The following is a 23,963-nucleotide window of genomic DNA, read 5'->3' on the forward strand; positions in this document are numbered from 1 at the left end:
CACCGTCCTAAAAATCGGCAACGGGGATGATGGTGTTATATAACGTGATTGTTACGTCACGATTGCCAAATGGCGGCTATCTTGGATCCGCCATCTTGGATTTCTGGATTTCGCCCAAACTTCAGGAAAGTGCCAAAATTGAGCGAAAATGATTACTGCGCCTTTCAACAACACGCGGATTCTGCACTGTAGCGGACCTGTTACAGTTAATTTTTCTTCATTTTAAAAACGGATTTTTCATCTTCTGAAAAAGATTGCTTGTGGTGAATTAGCTGCCATGGTAACATCGAAGTCAATCAACACTAACCGAACACATTACATTTTTGCCAGATAAATTTCTGGGAAAGTCCCGAAGTTTCATGTCGTTTGCGGGTAGAATGCGTCCCCGTCTAGATAGCGCTAAATGTGTCTTTGATCTGAATTGATGCCTATATGGATTGCAACTTGCAAAAAGACTCCTTTGTGTCTTGACAAAAACACTATCAACAAACAGATATCTAAAAAATAACCTTAAAGGACCATGTTATTTAAAACTAGTAAAATCATACAGACATAAAGACAAAGCGTTGAGGCTAACACGTTTTTCTTAATGGTGTGAGGAAATTAATCTATCGGACGATTGAAGGTAGATTAGGCTTGTCGGCCGTTTAACATGGTATAAATTGGTTAATTCCTATAAGCTCTTCTTTCCTTTCTCGGAGTTACCACTTTTGAAATGTTGGACCTTTCAATTAATGTAAATACATTTTAAACAAGGTGAATTGTCAAGAAGAAAAAATTAACTCAAAGAACGATCTTGAAGTTTTCAGGTTTTTTTAGGCAGCTGTTTACTGCAGAAATCACCAATTTAAATGAGGATCTAAAGTAATTAAAGTCGTCTGAAGTCAGTTTGTTTGCTGAACGTGTAGCTATCATTTGCATCTGAATTTGAATCATGTAACCTACCAGTCTGTCGTTGAGTCTAGTTGAAACTGACTGATTCAGCCTGTCTCCAGACACTCATTCTTCCTTGGATGATGCTTTGAAAGGCAACAAATTTTCATCAGTATAGGTAAGTTTACCTGTGTTACCAACGGGGCACGAAGCTTCAAAGTTTAAGCGAAAGATTCGAAACGTGCTTTTTTTCCGATTCCTGAATGGATATAGTTTGACCTCATTTTACGGAGTCCAGTGAGTTGAACATTGCTATAATTGTCGAATAGCATGGACAAAACTGAGGGAAGAAAAAATTATTCCACAATTTACAATTTACTATTGCCGAAAAATCGGATCAAGCTAACTTGCTTTTGTTGTTGTTGGTTTTCTTTTTTCCCATTATACACAAAAAAAGATTTAATTCCCCATTAATTAAAAAAGGTTTCCAATAACCGTTTTGTCGTGTTTCTAAACTTTCACTAATGACAATCACTTCCTTTTTCTTATCACATTGAAATCGGATTTTCTGCGTGAGATTATGTTACTTTTCGAAGCAGATTTTTTATTGAAGCCATCCGTGGCCATGCCCTCATTCATCTGCTTTTATTTCCATGGCCATACATGAATCCCACGTAAGTTCTTTTAACTTAGCTTTTAACATTTTAACTTACTGCAGATAGCTACATTAGTTGAAATCTTCTCACCAAGAACGTCTTTAAATAATAGTATAGATTTCGCATATAGGTTATCGGCTCGATGCAGCTAAAAAAGCTTTATTCTTTTAATTCTTTTTCAATTGTCTGAATTGTTACACGAAAAGCTAAAATAGTAGAATGTTATAGTTTTAACCGATGTCACTGAACTCGTTTTAAGATTTTGCGAATCGAACCGAATTCAGTGACTTTTGATAGCGTAAACCAAAAGAAAAAGAAAACGTGAAAGAAAAAAAAACAAAAAAAAAAAAAAAAACCAAACGTTAACATTTTAATTTCAATTTCATATGTCAATTTTCGTAACTAGCCTTCGAACGATAACTGAACTGCATGAAGCGCAAGCTATTATTTTGGGATCCTCCGATTTCTTTTTCCGTTTATATGGTATATAATACAGCGAAAGGTGCTCTTAGTTTTCTTTAAGAACACAAGAGAAAGACATTTTTAGGCGCTTCTCCTTCTAACATTATTTCAGAAAATTACTTCATGTTACAACTCAGAGGAAGTGACGTCATCACTGTTGTTCGTCAAAGCCGTGATTGTCAACATTTTGCTAAAACCAAGAAATTTTAGGTCGTTAATTGTTTGGCGATAATTTTTTTTTTTCATATCGTTGTATTAGGGGCTTACAAATGCAGAAAAAATAGTGTTATTTTTATCAAACATCGAGGTAAAAAGACATCATTACATTCTGTGTACTTTCTTGTTCAAATAGCCCATTTTGTCTTGTCATGACGTGTCCATTTTGGTAGTAAATCGAAAAAAATATTCACACGAAATTTTATAATTTCCGACCTCTTATCAAGATCTGCAAAGTCAAGTCAAACGGTCCAGACAGTCCTTTCCTTTAAGCGCATTCACCTTTACCAAAAGCGCCACATTGTCTTTCAAATAATGGCAATAAAATTTCCTCCATCCGAAACGCAATCGTCGAAAGTAAACTTTAAACGTCCTGATAAAGACGGTTAATTGTTGGTAAGGGCAGGAAATGTCTAAACGGCAATTGACAGCTTGACGTTTATGAAACTTGAGCCAATCGATTATTTACTCTTTATTTTTTTTTACCTCGGATCGAGCGGAAACATCAAAGCGATAAAGCAGACACGCGTATTGAACTGTGTAACAAGCAGAAAGAAAACAAATTGATGGTGGCTAATTAATAAGAATGGAAGAAAAATGTTTCCTTGTATTTCATATTTAAGTCTATACAAGACATTTTTTTATGTACCGCGTTTTTATATCGATTTTACACACTTAGAAATCCCGCTTGACATATTAAAAGTAATATCAGGCATACATGCACCCTGAACCCATAGGCCTTCTTCTTTTCCCAGAGGCAATTTCCTTATTCATGCATAGTTTCTTATATCAAAAAATCAGGTGAATAAAATAAATGTACGATTAACAAGAACTTTTCAGGACAGCAGAACTACATGCACCCACCGTCCTTTAGGCCCAGCAATAGGGTTTTAAAAAAAATGTGTGATAGGCACATAACATGCGCCTCATGATTTTTTGACAGAATCAATAATCTAGACGTCCCACATGGCATCAAACAGCACCATGGAAACAAATCCTTATGAAGACCTCACCTCAATCATGAAGTCCAGAAGCACTGCAGAACACGTCATAGAGACGTCACTTTTCATCATCATTAACTTGATGGCGTTTTTGGGCAATGTTCTCGTTTGCCTCATCTTCTGCAAAAATTCCCGTCTCCGAAGCGTCACCTACCTCTATATCTTAGCTCTGGCTGTGTCTGACGTTGTCATGGCAGCATTCTGTATGCCTCTGGTTTGGGGCGTACTTCTGGTGGGAGAGTGGAAATATGGAGATGTGGTTTGTGGAATGCATGGATTCGCTGTTCTTTTGCTGGCCTTCGTGTCTTTGCAAGCGATAGCTCTATTAGCCTTCAATCGATACTGCCGCGTGATCAAACCTTGGCTTTTTCGCAGAATTTTCACCAGGCATTTTGTCGTTTTCTCAGTTGTAGTGGTTGTGTTTTGCGCTGCATTTTGTCTAGGCTTACCACTTGTGACAGGTTGGGGATTTTTCCATTTTCACTCAGGAAAAATCACCTGTGTTTTGGAATTTCACCATCAGACCATTGACAAGATATACACCGGCCTTTTGGGTTTGGTATTTGTCGTGTTTCCTTTCGGCGTAATCACATTCTGTTACACTAAAGTTTTCTTGAAAGTGAAGGAACATCGGCAGCAATTTTCATCTACGAATCCCACAGATAGACGCATTCCCAGCTCAAGACTTAGCGTCGAAGAGATACGAATCACAAAGACTTTATTCGCGATAGTGCTTGGATTTACACTTTGCTGGGTCCCTGTGTTTGTCATTGAATTCACTGATTCCGCGACAGGGAACCATTCTTTGCCCAGAAGAGTTTATCTCCTTGATGGCTTCTTAGTGTCCATTAGTGCTGCAATCAATCCTATCATATATGGAGTTCTCAACAGGACATTCAGGAAGGAATATTATAGGATGTGTCCTTGCTGTTGCACCTAATTGTTTTTATGGATGTTTGGGACGTCAAGTGAGAGATTGGACATATGAAACACCAGCATCTCGCGCAGCGGGGAAGGCATGACTGTCATGCCAAAACAGATGATTGAGTTTAGACTGTGATATTCGACCCAAGCGTGCTGGAACGAGTTTGCGTAACTGTTAAATAATCTCACCTCGAACAAAGTTGTCTGTGCATGTCAGAAAATGATCGAGAATGATCATTGAATCATCAATGGCTAAGACACTGGAACTCGCTGCAGCAATACTCCACGTCTCGGCACACTTTATTTTTGCCTTAAGACCAAATATGGCTGTTTCCATAATTTTTCACGGAAGTGTAGCAAAGGCAAAAATTAAGTGTATCCTGGTGTGCCACGTGACAAAATGCGTGGAATATTTTTGCAGCATGTTCCAGGGTCTTTTCCGTACCGCCAGTTTAAATATAGCGAAGAACCTGGGATGAGGTTAGGTTGACATCATTACGATGGTCCTCCACCTTGAAAACAAGGTGGAAGCAAGACAGTGAAGGCACTCGAAGACAGTTTTACCCATTTATTTAAGTTCATAATTGAAATTACTATTCTATTATTAAGTCACATCAGGGTTTCCTACATTATCCTAGATTAGTTCTAAATACTAGATAAAATGCGAATACAGTCCACTAAAAAGCTAAAGTTACGGTGGCCGAGAAAAGGAACCTGTATCCGCACGATTTACTAAATTGCCACTAAAAACGTTCTTTTAATGGTCTTTTTAAGTATGTATTGCGTCTTTGCAAAAACAAAAGCAACCAGTGCTTGTAAGGTTTGTTTTAAAGTACATTCTACCAGAAGTCCATTAATGGGCCCCCGCATTCTACTGATTGTTGGCCACACAGCTCTGGGATAAAATATAGACCTTACGCAAAAACGGCTGACATTTTAATATTCTTTTGTCTGCATCCAAATTAGCCCTACAAGCCTCGTTCAGGGTAAAATACCATTATAATTTTTGAACTCAAGAACGCGGTTAGTAGGGCCAATTTGAATGCAAAAAAAGAAAATGTTAAAAAATATCCACCATTTTTACATTGGTTCTATTCTATATGGAAATAAACTTTCAATTTAAATTTAATAAATAAAATACAAAAGTCTCGCAGCCTGGACAAAAACAGTCCCGGCAAAATATGATTTACAAAATAATGATAATAATAATTTAATAATGCACCAGCTGGATACGATAATCCAGAAAAGAAACAAAGAAAAACAACCTAAAATGAAAATACAACAAAACCTAAGAGCTTTCGTTGCCTTATTTACAATTTCACTACAGAAAACTTCACCTGATTCATAAACCTTTAAAAGTGTTGAACAAGCAACTACTCAATTTAAAAGAGACACAGTCTCAAAAATATATCACTATATATTAGTATGATTACAGTTGGGTAAAATACCGTACATATCGTAGATATAAACTTCATATTCTAATGTTTCCTGTTTATACGATTATAATCTGCGCCATTTTTAACTCAAATAGTAACCCACATGCAAGCAATTCACATGCAACATAAAATAAATTTAAATGCAAGATTTTGCCTAATAATATCACAGAAGCATTTAACAAATACTTGAGGCGGATAAGTGCAGTAATTCCGGAGGGGGGGGGGGGGGGGGAGAGTGGCAGTCTCTCAGAACCTTTCCCTATGGTCCCCTACAAGTATTGCATACGCAAAAATTCTAATTACATTACGGATGTTTTTCTACATAAATAAAATAAATACAACAAAAATAATTATAAAAATTATACCAGTTTAAATAATTCTGCTGCATAAGTAAATAAAAGATAAACATAACGGAAAGAATTTTCTTTCTTGTGTCACACTGTAGATACGCTGTACATGTATCCACTCGACATAACAGAAAACAACAAGAACAAACAAACAAACCTGCTTGAGCGCACCGACCCATTTTTACTGTCTGCTGTGATAGTGATGCAGAAAATAGTAAAAACTGAGTTAAATTTCAATAAGGCAAGCTGCCATACCGGGTTGCCTCGTCACGCATTACATCTTAGAATAGCCAATACGGACCTTACGAAAACGCAACGGCGACGAGCACGCAAAAAAAAAAAAAAAGAGGTTTCATCATTTTAATTACCAAAACAATGGCTCGGCATGTGAGTTAAAAAAAGTTACTACATTCCTTTGACGTCCTCTGCAGTACAGCAATGTGAAATGATCAAATTTAAAGTTTTAAGGAGAATGTAGGAACACGACGGTAAATTTTTCTTTCACTTTCTGGACGTATAACGCCGTTGCTACTTATCATGTTCTTGGATAATTCGTTCCCCGGCATTGTGCAAGTTGAACGGGTTGGAAGAACCACAAAGGAGATCAGATAACGTAATTTATTTCTAAGGGACATTTCCGTTGGTGTCGTCCTTTCGTAAGGTCTCCAATTTTATTATCCACGGGGCAAAAGAAATATTTCTTCTGAAAAAAAAAAACAAAACAACAACAACAACAAAATAAACAAACAAGAGATGAATTCTTTGGTGCTCAATCACGGACATCTTGGTAAATTTCAAACATAATAAAAAAGTATAAAGTGCTTATCTGGAAGGCAAAATACCGAGTGAACCAGCAAGTATGAAGGTTTTTTAATCCTAGAATGTGTAAAACCTTCAAGCTAAAAAAAATAAAAACACATCAAGGTTAAACATTGAAAAACGACCAGGTATGCGAAAATTCGGCGATTTTTGAGCATTTTTCTTTCCAGCAAAAATCGTCACTTACGCCCTTTTTCCACCGGGTCCTTTCATAAGGACGGGCGCAGAAAATTGAAGCAAATCAAACAGTTGGCAAGACAAATTCGCTTCTTAGTTGCTCTCAAGTGATTGAGTCGTCAGGAACATCATACTTTTCAGGCAAGTGAAAACGGTGATGTAGTTATAAAAAGCATTTGGAGCAATATACAGACATTGGCTGCTCTAAAATTTTGTTCATATCAGTGAAATTTCTCCAAACAGAGCTAAGTCATTTCCTAATAGGACAGATATCAAACTACATCACGTACAGTGTTTATGTTTATCTTGTTTTATGCTTGGTTTTTCCTGTCTCGTGTTCATTACTATTATTGTTACTTTACAAACTACCACAACATTAAACGAAGGAAAGCAAAAGGTACATAAACACCAAAAGAAAACAACAGTAACACCATCAACACCAAAACCAAAGGGTCCGTTCGAATGACCCTATTCCGGAATAGAAATACATACTAAGATTACTGAAAACCGTTATGACAGGTTTTTGGAGTTACGGGAATACAAGATGTCTCTTGAATTATCGTGTTCCACCGAAAGCTTGTAGACATTGTTTTCCCAAATTTACCTAAAAGGAAGAAATCTAATAGCTATTCCGCTTATTCTTATTCCGGAATACGGTCAATCGAACGCGACTTAAGCAAATATACAGCTGAACATGTATATAAAATGCTGCTCTACAATGCATGCAACTTACATGTGATTAACTTGTAAACATGTGTATGTACATATAACCTTTGCATAGCACATCTTGGCCTGCATAACGTCAACTACATGTAGCACTTCTGTTCCAAATCAATGCGGCACGGTACCACGGGTGCTTCTTTTTTCTGTGACATTTTCCTGGGTAATGGGGGAGGAGTGCAACTCTCCAGTTCAGATGCAACATCTCCATTACTCTCAACATGGAATCCATTTACCACGCCAACATTCTCGTAATGCAGTGCTCTCTTTGCTGCGTTACGCGTACTGGAGCTTTTGCTTTCAGTAGACTGCTTCTTCTTTGGTGGTAGCTCAGGTAGGCAACTAGAAGATATCTCTTCAGTAGAACTCTTGCTTTGTAACATGACATTTTCGTATGCATTACAGGTCATGTTGAGATGCTTATCGATGGCTACAGCATTGCTTCGTTTAACATGTGGGGGCAAAGCTGGTTTCTCAGATTCCACTGCCTCTGTCTGCGGATCTTGTACCAAGTGTGGATCATTTGTTATCTCTACAGGTGTATTATCAGCACTACAAGCAGTAGCTCCATTGCCCCTCATTCTCAATGCACTTGCAATTTCAGGATTCAGGGATACTGACCACTTCGCTTTTGAGCAATCTTCCACAGACTGTGGCTGACTTAAACGTGCAATCCGTTTCCACCTCATAGGGGGTATCGGGTGATTGTCATCAGAATCGCCATATACCCCCAAACTAATGGGATCATCTTTGCTGGCATCAGCAGGGCAATCAACTTGCTCGATATTATTTACACTTCTTGTTCTTACAAGTGTGGGTAGGGTCCGCTTTTGCATAATTATACTCATTGATTCATTATCTCCATGAATCACGTCAACACAACAACAATTCGTAGGCAGGGAACTTGAGAGTCCTTGAGAATGACAGCCATGATCCCCGTTTCCTGACGTAACTGCTTTCAATGTCTCAGATGTTTTCTTCTTCTTGTCCAAGACTTCGCAATTCTCATACAAAATTGCGCTTAAATCTTTCTGGTCACTTTCGAAACTGTCATTTTGCAAGTGTTTTGGAGTAAAATTTTCATAGCCTGCTTTTGCTGACTTAGGAAGGAAGGTCTCATAACTTTGCACCACATTTGAAACATTGTTTGAAGAGGTAATTTTCTCAGCACTGCAAAGAGTTTCGTTTCCGTGGTAAATTTCTCCACCATTCAACAGCTCAACATTCTCATAACAAGACGGACGTTTCTTTTTTTCACTCACATTGAGTTCGTCATTCTTAATCTTCCAGTTATCATAACACAAGTCAGATGGTGACAATGCGGTCTCCAAGGATCTCAACCTATGGTTGTCATAGCAGCAGCTTTGCAATGGCGATACTGTACTAGCATCATCTCTCAATTTGTGATTATCATAGTTCTGCTGTGCAGGCCAGGAGTTGCAGCGAGCATCGTTTCCCTCCCGGCCCCTTTGCGGCTGATTGGCGGAATTGCACCGTATTCTGTCATACCCACAATCCAGACTGTCCCGTTCTTTCTGACTCTTGAACATCAGAGGAAAACAGTGGTTCTCATATGAATTCTCATTGTGAGCCTTCAGTGAATCCCTTGACGAAGTGTTGTTAGCTCTGTTTCCTGACAGACCAGCTGGAACATCTACTAATGGCCTGGTTAACTCTTCATAAATGTCATCTTCCTCTGGTTTGCTTGAAGACCCATTGCACGATTTTGGGACATTGGCCTGTTTCTGGAATGTGAGCATCTCCGGAGCAAACATTTCCCCAGCACTTGAAGTCTTTTTGCTGCCTGGTGGAGAGGCTGTCTTGGAGAGCCTTGGTTCTCCCAGAGATGTCTGCACTGTTGAGGTGTTTGGGAGTGATGATGGCGTCTTTGCAGAGAGAGGATGTGGGGATTCACCTTTACCAGCAGAAAACTGTGGATCAATGAAGTTGCCAAAATCCAAAGGGCATTTGCCTTCAGCCAATACAGGTGTTGGCAGGATATTGTAGTCCCCTCTAGCACGCCATGATTCTCCAGACCCCTGTTTTGGAATAGAGATGGGACTAGATACAGGCCCAAAATTAAATGGTGGGGACATAAACTCGTATGCATCCACCGAATTCTTTCTGTTCTCCATTCCAATACTTGTGTTTTCATAGCTTGCCCCGAAATTTGCCTTATGCTGTTCGGGACTACTTTCTCCATTCAAGAGGTTGAACCTCCGTATGTCTACACTGGATGAATAGCCACTGTCAACCTCAGTGGAAGAAGTCAAGTCACTCTCAGCAGAGCGACTTGACTGAGATGTGCTTCTCCTGTTGCTGGTTGTGAACAGGTCTGCTGAATCCAAGAACACAGGAGTCTCATAGATATGAACACGTCCACATTCTAAGAAAATTAAACGACACTGCAATTAATATCTAATGTAATGTAATGTAATTTTAAGCAGTGAGGTAAGAGAACTCACGCTGTTGTGTAAGCTTCACACTCTCATGTGCAACTTCTTTAAGAACATCGCTCCACGTAACTGTCAGTGCTGATTTTGTGCATTACACAATTATTGATAAAAAGCTCACTTCACCTTTTACCTATCGACAGTAAAACTATTTTCCTTTCATTTTGGAAGGTAGTGACGGCCATTTTCATGCAATAAAATAAAAAAAATAAAAATACTAATAATTTATTTACCCACAGAGCACCAAAGAGCTCTAGAAGCTCGTTCAAACGTGTCCGTGCCTTCCAAATCGAATTGGAACCAACAACAAACTCAACCCACATATGACTCCGAGTCCGGGAATCGAACCTAGGCCACATTGGTGGGAGGCGAGTGCTCTCACCACTGCGCCATCCCTGCTCCCATGCAATACTTTATTCATACATGTACCAACACAGTCATTCCAAGATTCAAGACATCAGCAAACTATGTAGGAGGACCTACAGTGCACTATGAACATGACAGGTTTTCATTGGAACATTGTAGCCAGCAACCGGCTTCTATGGACTCCAACTGCAGTGAAGGTGACCAACCACTCACAGTTGGAAAGCTATAATGGACTTTCTTTAGTTCATGGGTAATATAATTTTTTTGTCTTTGTGATGATTCATGTGCATTGTACATTAAGAATTATGGAGACTTAGTAACATTGATATACCACAATAAATAACATACAGTAAAGCAATGTACTTGATGCATGGCCAAATGTATGTATTGTATGTTTTTATTAATCTTTGAAAATGATTGAGACTACATTCTACAGTGGACATGAAATATGTACATTGCACAAATAAGTAGAACATGAAAGTCTGCATTCTAAGACAAGCTGAGGAATATCACTTACCACAGTTTGGAAGCTGGTTGCACCTTTCGCTGCGTTGTTTTGAGGAACTTCTGGGAATTAAACCAAAAATGGAAACTGTTAACCACACAAGTCAATCTCATGATGTGGGATAAAAGGCAAAGGGAGAAAACAGAGGGAAGGAAGGAAGGAAGGAAGGAAGGAAGGAAGGAAGGAAGGAAGGAAGGAAGGAAGGAAGGAAGGAAGGAAGGAAGGAAGGAAGGAAGGAAGGAAGGAAGGAAGGAAGGAAGGAAGGAAGGAAGGAAGGAAGGAAGGAATGATGGGAGAGAGGGGAGGAAGGTTGAAAGAGAGGAAGGGATGGGAGGGAGGGTAGGAGGGAAGGTAAGAAGGAAGGAAGAAAAGAAGGAAGATAGGGAGGAAGGAAGGTAAGAAGGAAGGAAGAAGGAACAGGTAGATGGATGGGTAAATAAATTTAATGAATTCGTCACACAGTCAAAAATTGCTTTACGTAAATGTACATGTAATGTACCTTTGTTTTGGTGAAGTCCGTTGACTTACTGGTGAAACTGCTGAAAGTTGAAAAACGAATGTTAGAGGTTTAGTTTGGGGATTACTCTTCACACACAGGGAAAATAACAACACACAGTGATAACTTTCACATACATGTATGTGCATGCATTCTCTGTCCCTGTAATACTCTTATCAATTACATTGTATGCCTGGAGTAAGACCTTGTTTTTTCTTTCCCCCTCTTTCTTTCTTTCTCTCTTTTTTTTCTTACAAAAGGAAGGTTCGTGTGTAGTACATGTACATTTAAAAAGTAATGTGTGACATTTTATACTGGCTTTGTGCAAGTCTTCTCTCAAGACAAGTTCTTTTTTGCTGGCATCTCTTAACTCACACTCGGTCATAAAAAAAGGTGACTGTTTCATGCATGCGAGGCATTGTAGATTAAGAAAAACCCTTTCGTTACTAATACCACTCAGCAAGTACCTCGTCTTGATTCCTTGTCAACTAGTTCTGAAGGAAACATCCCAACTTGTTTAGTCCGCATGTTCTGTCCTTTCCACCAAGAAGTATCTAGGCTGCAAAGGTAAAATAACAGAAGACACTGTTATTCAACATTCTGACAGCTTTCTTCTTTCTTTCAATATTATTAAAAAAACAAACATTTTACTTCTCAGGCAGTAGACAGTCCTACCTGGCATCAAGCAGTGTGACTATATCACCCGCCTTGAAACTCAGACTATCCTGGCACTTGCTCTCATAAGGGAAAACAGCAGCAACATTCACAGGGTGTGCCTTCAAAAGCAATTATAATAATTATTACATGTTAATGTTTAAATTGAGACAACAGAGGATTACAATTGAGGTGCCAATCTCAAAATTTAAGTCCCCGCAAAAACCTACAGTCATGTACACCTGGACATGTGGTTTTGAGTATCCTAACTAGGCATACATGTAGAACTAAAATGTTGTCCATGGCTCACATGGTGGACCCTTAAAATTACATGTAATGTAACTATGATTCCTGTAGTATGAAGCTCCGGGTCTTGTTGAGTCTTGGAATAGAAGAATGAACTACTGATATCATGTTTATCAATTTCCCAAGTGGAGAAAAGGAAGCACCTCGTACAGTGGACATTAAGTGATCAAAAGAAAAATGATATCACTAAAAAAGGTCCCAATACATCTATCTATACAGGCTAGCTCTCTTACCTTCAAGAAATGAATGTACAAGTTTTTGTTGAAAGAATTCAGAATTGTTCATGTTGTATATACAAAGCAGTCTATTTTGTATTTAATGTGTTTTCAAGGTGACTTCTTAATTACATAATTATATTATATACATGTAACTGTAAGCCTGATAGTTTCTTGAGATCTCCTCGCCGTAATTATCTCTACTGCTACCTTTGTCTTTGATTAATAATTAAGATGATGACGATGTACACAGATTATAGCAGAAAAAGCTCTCTGAATAGACAACCAAATAAGCAGTAAAACATATCTTATGGAGAACAAAGTGTTAATTTATGCCTATGTCAACAGCAATGTAAAAGACTAGAAAGGCTTCCTGTGTATGTAAATTTGTATTGGTAATATAGATTTCCACACCTACCTCATCCATCAATTTCTTTAGAACACTAAACCTTGCCCGCTGGTGTGGCTCATGTGCCCAGCAGTGTAGCATCAAGATATTGTAGATTTCTGGTGGACAATGATCAGGTTTCTTTGGACGTTCACACAATGGCATGTCCACTTTATCTAATACCTACAAGTAAATGAACTATCAATCAGCAAATCCAGTTACCGTGGTGTTCTACATACATACAGTAAGTACTGAGACAACATTTCATATAACCTCTCTTGCTGCAAAATTGAAACATAGATTGGAGAAAACAATGCCCTGTGTATCATACTGTACATGTACACAGTGTACCATGCAATGGAAACTGTGTCAAGGGTTGTTTGTCCTGGAATGACTGTCCGTTGTCTTAAACCAACTCACCAAATAAAGTACATGTATGTATTCTTTTACACTGTAGATTCAATTTGCATCTGCCAATATGGAAATTATTCAAACTGAGATGTGATTTGTGTCTTGTGAGAGGTAGGTACATGTATATTAAATATCACTTGGGACAATTCTACACTGTATTTATTTATTTGATTCATTATTTATTTATTTATTTATTTATTTATTTATTTATTTAAGACACCTTGTGTGGCAATTTTGTTACGACAAAAGTATTAACTAAAGGCATTTTGTGTACTATCATGAGTGAGGCCATGAAGATGCATGTATATGCACCACACAACTGCACTGGAAATAGAATCCATCTATAGCTACAAAGTAATGTACATGCACTGTAGCACTCACCTCAGCCCCATTCAAACCTGGCCACGGTTCCACTCCATATGAAAATAATTCCAGTACAGTTATTCCAAATGCCCAAACGTCAGAAGCATGGGAGAACTTGCGGAATTTAAGAACTTCTTGCGGACACCTGGAAAAAAAGCTCTGTCTAATCAGAAGGAGTCTTTTGTTGTTCCATTCCACTTCCCTCAGGCTTACACTCTATTATTATTTTTGTTGGTAAATGAAGAATGTTTTAAATGGCCAGTTCTTAAAGAGTACTCATTGTCTACAGATTGGCAGCTGGGTAAAAACAAAGACCTTGTTGCATGCTGACATTAGTCAGTGTTCATCTGAATGGATGGTGGAGAGATGGTGACATTTAGATGGGGTATTTAGCCAGCTTTTGTCAAGGAAATTTAATTGTATATTTGTGATCAGTATACATGTATATAGTAAGAGTACTTTACCCTGACAGCTCAGAATTTTGATGTATACACTCTCCGGTTGAATACATGTAGTTGTCACCTACAGTACTAGACTTTTGTCATGACCTACATTGTACACTGTATCTACATGTACATAACACAGGAAGGGGTATCCAATCCTTGTTGCCATCCATTCGGATTGTGATTCTGCCTGTTACCATGAAAACAATTTGAGGGGTCTACATACTTAATAGGGGAGGGGTAGGGGGAGGGATTTGAATTTGACCTGATTTGACAAATTACATCACCTCATCTTCGGCACCCTACCCCCATGTACATGTACAATGTACCCCCTCCAGCATAACATTGACAGGAGCATATACACATAGCAATCACCAGCTGGCTATGGCTTCTAAAACGGGTGAGTGCGCACTGGATGGGAGGACAAGTATATTTACAAACTTACCATGCAAAAGGAACTTTCCCACTAGGATGCATGGTATAATGATCGTCGTCTTCTGATAGGACACGCATCATTCCAAAGTCGCCAATCTTCACTTTCTCGTAAGACTCCAACAAAAGATTTCGGGCCGCAAGATCTCGATGAACAAATCTTTGGGACTCGAGATATGCCATCCCTGATGCGATCTGAACCACAAAGTCACTCAGACCACTTATGGTGAAGTTATGAGGTTCATCTCTTAGACGTGTCAGTAAACAACCAAGTGGAGCTAGCTCTGTAACCTGAAAAATACACATGTACAATAAAAAATAATGCTATGAATAAAAACGTTAGATGTACACTGTCTTGGCAGTATACATGTTCACCATGATTGCACCTTTTCAATATTGGGGGCCGGTGACCTACCTATACAGTTCTGTACTTCCTGTAGGCATTAACAATACATGTAAATCACAGGACAGATCCATGCAGTTCAAAGAATACCAAAACTGGTAAGACTTTGTTAAATATTTATTGCATTCCAGCCAGGGGACCAGTGTTAGGCAGTTGAGCATGGGATTCTACTGTATGGTTGCTGGCCATAGAATGTTTGTGTCGATATCACATCACCGCTATCATCCAGTTAGAGACTTAGATTTCCATGTGCTCGGAGTTGGACATTTTGAGGAACATTTTAATGTTCCTCAAAATTATTAAAATAATTTACTTGTGTTGTGTACTTTACGACATTAAATCCTTTGAGTCACCGCATGCCTGTGGTCATTCGAAAATACTCTATAGAAGATAACGTTACAGCTTGAAGATTTGGATTGTACACTTTGTCAAAAACATGGAAATGTTTGTTGGACACCAAGACTTGCTCTCTTTATGTTGTAGGTTAAAGTGAATCCCAGGTTAAAATGATTTCAACCTAGGTTGATTTGTATTTTTCTTTGTTTAAGATGTTAATTACACAACCTTAACAAAGGAAAATACAAATCAACCTAGGTTGAAATCATTTTAACCTGGATTCATTTCAACCTACAACACTTACACTATACGGATGTACATGTAACGGGCTGTTTAATAACTCTACGAAGCTAAGACCAGCTTACACATTACTGCAGATTAGCCATTCCATTCTGTTGACAAAATGGTATCAACAACTGATTTGTATACCTGTGTACATAGGAGTACACAGTACATGTACCAAATCATGTGAACATCAACAAAACTTACCAACATCATCGGGGCAGAAAGAACAATGCCGTAGAGTCTAATAATGTGTGGATGATCCAACAAGCTCATTGCATTAGCTTCTTTGATGAATTCCATCTGCATTTGTTGGAAGGCTTGGTCATTCCATGCCTTCAGACATTTGACAGCAACGTTGAGCTGTAAGTAGAAAAAGAACATTCCAAGCGATGTGATGGTACAGTGTATGCAGTTACAAGCTTTATTCTTGTTCATACATGCACATAAAATAATAATGTTTTTATCATTTGTTTTCAGGACCAATAATAACTACATGAACTGAATTTTCACAGACAAGTAGTTTGTCATAAATGTCTTTTAGTAGCCCACAACTAAAAATGTTCAGGTACAAACCAAACTTGGCTTTACTTGAGAACTTAGCAAAGGCCCTTTCCATAAATTGGCCAAAATTTTTGGTTAAACCAGTTGAAATGCAAAATAATGGCCAAGTTTTTCAAGTTTCTTCTGAGCATTTGAGAAAAATTGCTAAAAACTGATGACACGTTATTCTTCCTGAAAGAAATCATTATTTTCATATTTTCTTCCCAGTGCTCTAAGAGTAATAAATTTCACATTACAAAAGAGGTTCTTAGTAAAATATTTGAGTACACGTAGTTTTAACCAACATACAACAAAATCTTCATGACAGTGTCCCTTCAATCTATTGCCCATTGGATGTCACGATACAGTGTACAATAGAAAATGGCGGCCGAAAATTCAAAATAAGTTAAAATTAAAAACGTATACTGGCACTAGAAAGAGCACTTTTACTTAAGTAACCCTACAAAGTTTTAGCGTATCAGGTGTAATATCAGCTGAGAAAATGTAAGTTGAAAAATTTTCTCAGATGTTTGTATGACTGGGAGTATGATGTATACTCCCAGTCATACAAACATCTGTAAATTTGTCACATTTCATCTCACATTTCCTGAGCTGATATAACACCTAATTGAGACTTTGCAAGGTTACTAAAGTAAAGGTGCTCTTTCCAGTGCTGGTATCAGTTTTTCCTTCTGTCCAATTTTAACTCATTCAAATCTGTTGCCGCCATTTTGGAGAAGGGTCTATTGATCGATACTAGTAATGACAATAAGAACGTGCACATGCATGCAGCTGTCAGTTGAGTTTAAAAGTCCAGAGTTTGCTTGCTATTAAAAGGTGCACTAATATGAAAATAAATAATCACCTTCTTGCGGGAGTCCTTCAGCCACTTTCCTCTCCTGACGTACCCAAAAGCACCGTTCCCAAGCATTTCATAAAGGGTGAGTGACTGCTCACTGATGACGCACGTCAAGGAGTCCCCGGCAATACCATAACAACTTGTGCGTTCTGTTGCAGCTTCACCATTGGACTCTTGCCTCTTTATTTTCTGCAAAAAGTGAAATAGCACTCGAGAATGAATTACCAAAAGATGACAATATGAAGAGGAAACTATTTTTCTAAGCATCAAGCTCTTCATTTGTAAGAACTAGCTGGGTGTCTCGAAAGCGAAGACCTCTAGAACGAAGACCCTAAGACCCCGACAACTCAAAAACGAAGACCCCCAAAATTTCCAAGTATAAGTGCCAAAAAAAAAAAAAAAAAGCAAAAAAATACATTATTTCATACCTCAAGTGAAATTTAATTCCTCTCTGTGGTCCTACCATGGTTATCCGCCATCTTGAGCTGAGTAGCCGCGTACTGAACGGAAGTACGTTTCCCCGCTCCACTGGACCGGAAGCGCGTTTCCGAAGGTCTCAGTTGTGCTGCTGGGTTTTTATTTAATTACCAACTAGCAAAAGAAACAAGTGTTAAATCCCTCCTTCACGGAATTACAACCATGCAATTGTGAGAGCAAAAGAAATGAAGCCAAGGCTTTCTACTATGAAAGTTGCTGTAATGATTTTGAGGTCCTTCAATCCCGAGTGTTGATTCCTATTTTTAACAAAATTTATCAGCCTCCCTGTAAAAAAGGCATTACCTCGGTTTTCAACGCCATTTCGACAAGTAGGCAAACAGGCTTGAAATAACAGTGTTTGTATGGAAATCCGATGTCAAATAATTTTCATAAGACATCGCTTCTGAAAAAAAATCATGAATTGGAAACTTTTGGTACTACGAAAAAGATTTTAGGGAAAAAATTGGAGGGATGTAGCTGTGCCAGAAAACGTCCAGTCGCGTTTCGAACTTTCCATACATTTCCCTGTATTTTTTTCCGCGAAAAATTCTTAGTAGCAGTTCACGGCTGGTTTGCTATAGAGACAAATGTATGGATGTACTCGAGATTGAAGAACCTCAAACTCATTACAGCAACTTACTTACAAACATAATAGAAAGCCTAGGCTCCATTTCTTTTGCTCTCCGATCGCGTGGTTGTAATTCCGAGAAGGAGGGATTTAACACTTGTTTCTTTGCAAGTTGGTAATTAAATAAAGGCCCAGCAGTGCAACTGAGACCTTCGGAAACGCGCTTCTGGTCCAGTGGAGCAGGAAGCGCACTTCCTGTCAATATTCCATGGGAACGCGGTTACTCAGCTCAAGATGGCGGATAACCATGGTAGGACCACAGGAAGGAATTAAATTTCACTTGAGGTATAAATTAATGTATTTTCTTATGTTATTTTATGTTTTTGTACTTACACTTGGAAATTTTGGGGGTCTTCGTTTTCGAGTTGTCAGGGTCTTAGGGTCTTAGGGTCTTTGTTTTAGAGGTCTTTGTTTTCAAGACACCCGAACTAGCTGGCTTGTGGTAGGGGGAGGGGTTGGCTGTTTACAACAGAAGGAGCTCAAAGGACTGGCATACAAGCAGTGCTTAACAAACATTCCATTTGTGAACTGACCAGTCTGAGGGTTGGCAAAATTAATGGTCTTTCGAAAAACCTGTCACACAAAATGCTAGTCAGTTGAAAACTAATAAATTATTATATGTAACATATACATGTAACATCAGAAAGCTAAGTGGAAATTTGTCCTTAAAAAATCCAAATTTCTCCAGTGTTACCTGTAAGTTCTAGTTGGGCATATGGAATGTTTATCAAACGAGAAACACAGTTTACCTTAAGACTTCAGCTCCAAGAATATTACCGTAGCCTGTGAGTTTCCAAAAATTTGAAAAGTGGAGGAACTGAAAACGGAATCTGCGGTATAAAGTGCTAATACAACAGCTGTAGGCCAATTCCTTTTATTTAAGCTAAACAAGATAATGAAAAAACTTATTCACGCTTTACTTCACTGATTTAGCTTTTAGGAAACAGTCTCAGGCTACACGTACATTAGTGTAATTCTCCGCATATAGTTGTCAAGTAAAAAAAGGAGACGTGGAACTTTGTTTCGCCCATGATAATTAACAAGTTTGAGTGCTAAAGATAATTGACGCTAATTTAGGGCTATTTTATGGATTCCACAGCCAAATTTCCATTTAGCATAGTTTTAACAAAGCCCTTCAATTATTTCTTGTTGATGGCATGTCTATGAACGCAATTATTACTTTTCATTAATACTATTTAATGACGTCACTTGTGAACAAACTAATGGGGCGTATATCAAGCTTCAACATTTGAAACAAAAACTTTAACATGCTGATAAGAGCTGAAAAGCTTTAATTTGCTTTTTATTCTTGTAAATCTAAAGCAGAAATAGATTGGACATACAATTGCAATGATTGATTAATAAATTTGTTAGTTTGCATGATTAAGGGTTCACACATGCACGTTTACAACTTGAGTACAATTATCGACCCGGAAAAACTTTGAGGCATCAGACATGCAAAGTCTGGAATTATTATCAAAATGGTTCGGGTTAACAGTGCTCAAGCGTAAAAAAAAAATAATAGTCCATTAAAGGCAAGAACTTTACACGAGAGCTCAAAGTTGATAATTCTTTTGGGAGTGTGTGAGTTTTCTGATCATTTTATGGTTTGCTAAAGAAGTTTCAAGTTTTATAAAGTGAACTGTGTCACATATTCAAACGGTAAATACAGAGACAGTGCCAATCAGTCTCCGCATAGTTTACTTTAAAAAACCTGGAGCTTTATCATTAAATCATAATATGATTTAATATTAACTCAAAGACTCACAAAAAAACTCAGCAGCTTTGAGACCTCATCTTTAACCGTCTTTTCGTATTAATTTTTATACATTTGGTCGTGGTTAGTGGTTTGGGTGTTTGCATTATTTATTTATTTTATAAGGGCTTGGTTTAAATTTATCAAGTGGAAATTGGTTGTGAAACCATGGAAATTGTCCCAAATTACAGTTCATGTATCCTTAATTTCAACTGGCACACAAGCTTGTCGACATGTAAGATACTAATGTATACATGCACAGCTGCATGTCTGTTTTTTTTGTGAGTATTCCCCGCAATATGGTGGATTTACACGAATGATATGCACGTGTATTTGCTGCTATAAAATCAAAGAACAAACCTCTTACTTTTTCTCTTAAAAGCTACATCTGTGAAGGCTAATTCTACATTTATTTTACTATCTGTTTGAATTTCAACAAAAGGAATTGACCAAGCACTGTGTCTTCTTTGATTTTCAGATCCTCTGCATGTACTTTTGTAAAAGCCACAGGCTAATTCTTGGAATTTATGCTTTGACCGTTTCAGCCCTTACAGTGATCAGCATCAAATTTCTCCATATAATATCAATGCTTAGGGCCTTTCCGCACTAGCACACAATTAAGGAATTGCCTTGTAGAAGTCTGCACAAAATATTTCCAAGGTCGAGGCAAGTTTTGTATTCAAAGTTTGTATCCGCACTGGGTCGAAGCTATTTCACTTTACACTCTGTCCAATCTGTCAACAGTGGAAGCACTTATCTAATTATTAATGGCTTTACAAAAAATGATTGACAAGAAAAACACAGTTTTGTTTATTTAATCGATTTTGTCCAGTTTTTACCCCCCTAAAAATTGTCTACAGTGCCTTTGACGATCAACCTGTCTTGAACAAAATTCGTGAAGTCTTGACAAACCGTCTGCATTTGTAAAGGCAGCGTTGATGATGGCAGAAAATTCGTCTGAATGAACAGATTTTTTGCTAGTGCGGAAAGGCCCTTATTCAACCCCTGAGGTCATGTGAATTAAGTATGTGCCCACCCAAGGTGAATTTTCTTCATATTTGAGTAATAACTTCTTGCCAGTACTTTTATAAGAAAAGTTCAGGGACACGACAGTAGAAATTGCTTTTTGACAAAGTAAACAAAATACACTGTAAACACAGAACTAAATGTATCATTCTTACAAATTGATCTCTTAAGGACACTCTAGTTATGGCCTAGATGGAGTGAATTTGAACTGGTTTGTCAGCGATAAAGCACATACACGCACACATGTAATATATTAAGGCAGGTTCATGTATATTTTAACCAAACCAGAGAGTGTGCTCCAATTTGTGAAAAATGGGATGTTCGTTATACCTCTGTTAATTAACAATAATCCTTGAACTGGACAATTCATGTTAAATTATTGTTCAATATGACGTACCAGTTGTCTGTGTACTCTTTGCTTGGAAATAAATTATTTTATTTAATAAACATTTTGTTGGGGGTTACAATAAATTTTTAATTCATTTATTAGATTTTGACATGTCTAAACAGTGTTTATACATATTAAAACAGTGTTTCAACACGTTTTCTTTAAAACATCATAAATATGATGGGGTACACGAAAATGGCGAAATTTGGATTGTTTGGATCATCCATCAGGGATGGATATTTCTGGAACCAAACAATTGAAAGTTCTTTAATTGAAACTGAAAAGCTACCGCACATGAACCCTTTTCAGTTTCACGGAAAACGTTAAGCTTATTATAAATACATAAATATCCGGCGTGCAATTAGTCATGCCTGTCCAAATATGTATGTAACCATGTACGTAGCTTAATACTGAAATCCCAAGAATAATATTTCTTATTTTCTTTGGTATACCACGGAGCATCAGGTTTGATCTCCTGGGTATTATAGAACGGAAAGCACGCGGCGACCACAAAGTGAATTTTTTCTGGAATTTCATTTCCGCGCGTTTGGAATGTATTATGTATTTCAATGCACGCAACCAATGGTTTGTTTATATTATAGTAAACTAAAATTAACGCTGTGAAGTCATCGAGAATGGGATATTACAAACGGTGGAAAAACTACCGGAAGATTATATTCCAATACAATGCCCATGTATCTGGCATACCTTGGGACATCTATATTTTGAAAAGGTAAAAAAACTTCCGTTTTCGACAAGCATCATACAACGCTAGGATTGAAGAATTCGATTTTACCCATGCACGTGCGCGCATAGGACTCAAGAAGGATGGGCCGCAGCGTACGATCAAATGCTTTCAAGGAAGTTCAACAATCCTTCTCAATTTTCCTCGCTCTATATCATTTTAAAAGGCGCACTAGTAAAGCTTATTCATTTTTACACTTCCAAAATGAACGGCGTGAAATTTTAGTAACGTACGTGGCACATGATTCATATCGATCGAGGCTTAAAACAAATATATACGATCACAAAATCTCGATCTGTACCTGTTTGAATAACGTTTTATACGCAAGCCACCAACAGAAACAGCAGATTTATCTAGAGATTACATTGTCATAGTGTAATAATAGAAATACGGGTGGGAAATTACAGAAAAGGAAACTTACTTTCATCAAGCCAGAGATTAGTGGAATTTATTGGAAGCGTTAAGCATAGTCAAAACACAAGCCCACACGAAAGTGACTCATCGGTTTTTAAATTATACTTTTTGTTTTTAAGCTTACCTTTCGTTTAAAACTGCTAAAAAGGGACTTCTTCTTGGCTTTCTTCACCGCTTCGAAGAGCCTTCGCTGTTCTGGCTTCGCCATTCCCAAATCATCGAGATCTTCCTCAGTAACGTGGTCAAAATGTGAGAGCCGGGTGATGTGTAACTTGCCGTGAATCTGTCGATAAAACTGATCCAGTTGATTGTCCCTCAAAAGATCCTTCACTTTTTCTAGTTCTGTGGTATCTTCTTTGTCCATTTTGTAAGTATTTTTGTGGCATTTGTAAGTAAAAAAACCGTTTACAATCACGTTGCCACCGCCGCCAAACTTACCAGTTGTAGTCTGCCTTCATTCATTCATCCGGTATCGAAGCGGGAGATGGCGCGTAATTCGCCATTAATAAGAATTTGCATCTCAATCAAAGGCTTTTTGATCTGGCGTCAACCTGCCAAACCAAACCAAAACAAATTGCCACAGTAAAGTTTACACAACTGATACTAAATATTTTTCTCAACGGGTTGTGATGTTACCTCACATCTTTTGCGCTACAAACAAATAATTTCGAGGCAACAGTGTAAGATGTTTTTTAATTCTCCTAACATAGAGTCGTGGGATGGGGTCTTTTCATGCCAGCCAATCATTTTTCCGTGTGATTCTTTCTCCTCGACTTATCACCTCGTATCACGTACTTATCACGTATCGTTTTTTCACCCAACAAATCACCCGATCTCGAATCGTCTCAAAAGGTAACTGTCCATTGGCGGACGCCATTCAAACAAAATGAGTAATTATGAATAACGAATTACAGCAAATGCAAGGAGACAGGTGGTCTTAACCGTAACTATCACTATAGAGACATCGAAAAATCAATTCAAAATATTATTTTTTATTCTCGAGGAGAGTTGAGAAGATCGAACGCAGGCTGATAGCACAATTCGACGTTAACGTGATTTTTTTAATAATAATATAAATAGAAAGGAATTCAACACAAACAATTTAGCAAAACGTGAAGGTTCGAACCCGTTGTTCGTGCGTGCTCGTGTTTCAAAATCAAGGAAATGTAGAAGTTTGAATTCTGCTATTTTTAGCATGATAAAAAATTACATTTTTTATTTCAGTTAAATAAATCAGATCTCTACGAAACTTCATACTTCAGCTAAATTCGCTAGTATGGCAAATTTATCTCTGATCATGAACTTTTATTTTATTTTATTTTATTTTTTTTTTAACAGTTGATCCTCGTACATGGTATATTGAAAAGTCGCGTTAAGAGTTTCTTTCATCTATTCACCCCGATACGCCTGCCCATCCGCCCCTCCTGTATCGAGTTTTAGCTA

General features: G+C 37.8%; 2 protein-coding genes across 4 annotated transcripts; one reads left to right on the top strand and one right to left on the bottom strand.

Annotated features, from left to right (window-relative positions):
• The first annotated feature begins 921 nt into the window (after nt 1–921).
• LOC146473767 (melatonin receptor type 1B-B-like) lies at nt 922–6,072 on the top strand. Of its 2 annotated transcripts, none has more exons than XM_085117792.1 (2): nt 922–1,051; nt 3,151–6,072. In XM_085117792.1, exon 2 carries the CDS (start codon nt 3,174–3,176, stop codon nt 4,146–4,148), a length of 975 nt encoding a protein of 324 aa, XP_084973918.1. In that variant the 5' UTR covers nt 922–1,051; nt 3,151–3,173; the 3' UTR covers nt 4,149–6,072. The 2 variants fall into 2 exon arrangements, with proteins under 2 accessions (XP_084973918.1, XP_084973919.1); XM_085117793.1 differs by lacking the exon at nt 922–1,051 and adding an exon at nt 1,444–1,547.
• LOC146473768 (uncharacterized) lies at nt 4,688–23,332 on the bottom strand. Of its 2 annotated transcripts, none has more exons than XM_085117790.1 (11): nt 22,645–23,332; nt 17,093–17,275; nt 15,892–16,047; nt 14,677–14,954; nt 13,807–13,933; nt 13,045–13,197; nt 12,127–12,227; nt 11,919–12,010; nt 11,455–11,494; nt 10,968–11,014; nt 4,688–10,017 (listed from the first exon to the last, which is right to left on the bottom strand). In XM_085117790.1, the coding sequence occupies exons 1-11, from the start codon at nt 22,882–22,884 to the stop codon at nt 7,718–7,720; spliced, it is 3,717 nt and encodes a 1,238-aa protein (XP_084973916.1). In that variant the 5' UTR covers nt 22,885–23,332; the 3' UTR covers nt 4,688–7,717. The 2 variants fall into 2 exon arrangements, with proteins under 2 accessions (XP_084973916.1, XP_084973915.1); XM_085117789.1 differs by having other exon boundaries at nt 10,968–11,017; nt 22,645–23,329.
• Between the last annotated feature and the right edge of the window lie 631 nt (nt 23,333–23,963).

Source organism: Pavona decussata, unplaced genomic scaffold, assembly GCF_977016875.1.
Source record: "Pavona decussata unplaced genomic scaffold, jaPavDecu1.1 SCAFFOLD_92, whole genome shotgun sequence".
NCBI classification, from domain to species: Eukaryota; Metazoa; Cnidaria; class Anthozoa; order Scleractinia; family Agariciidae; genus Pavona; species Pavona decussata.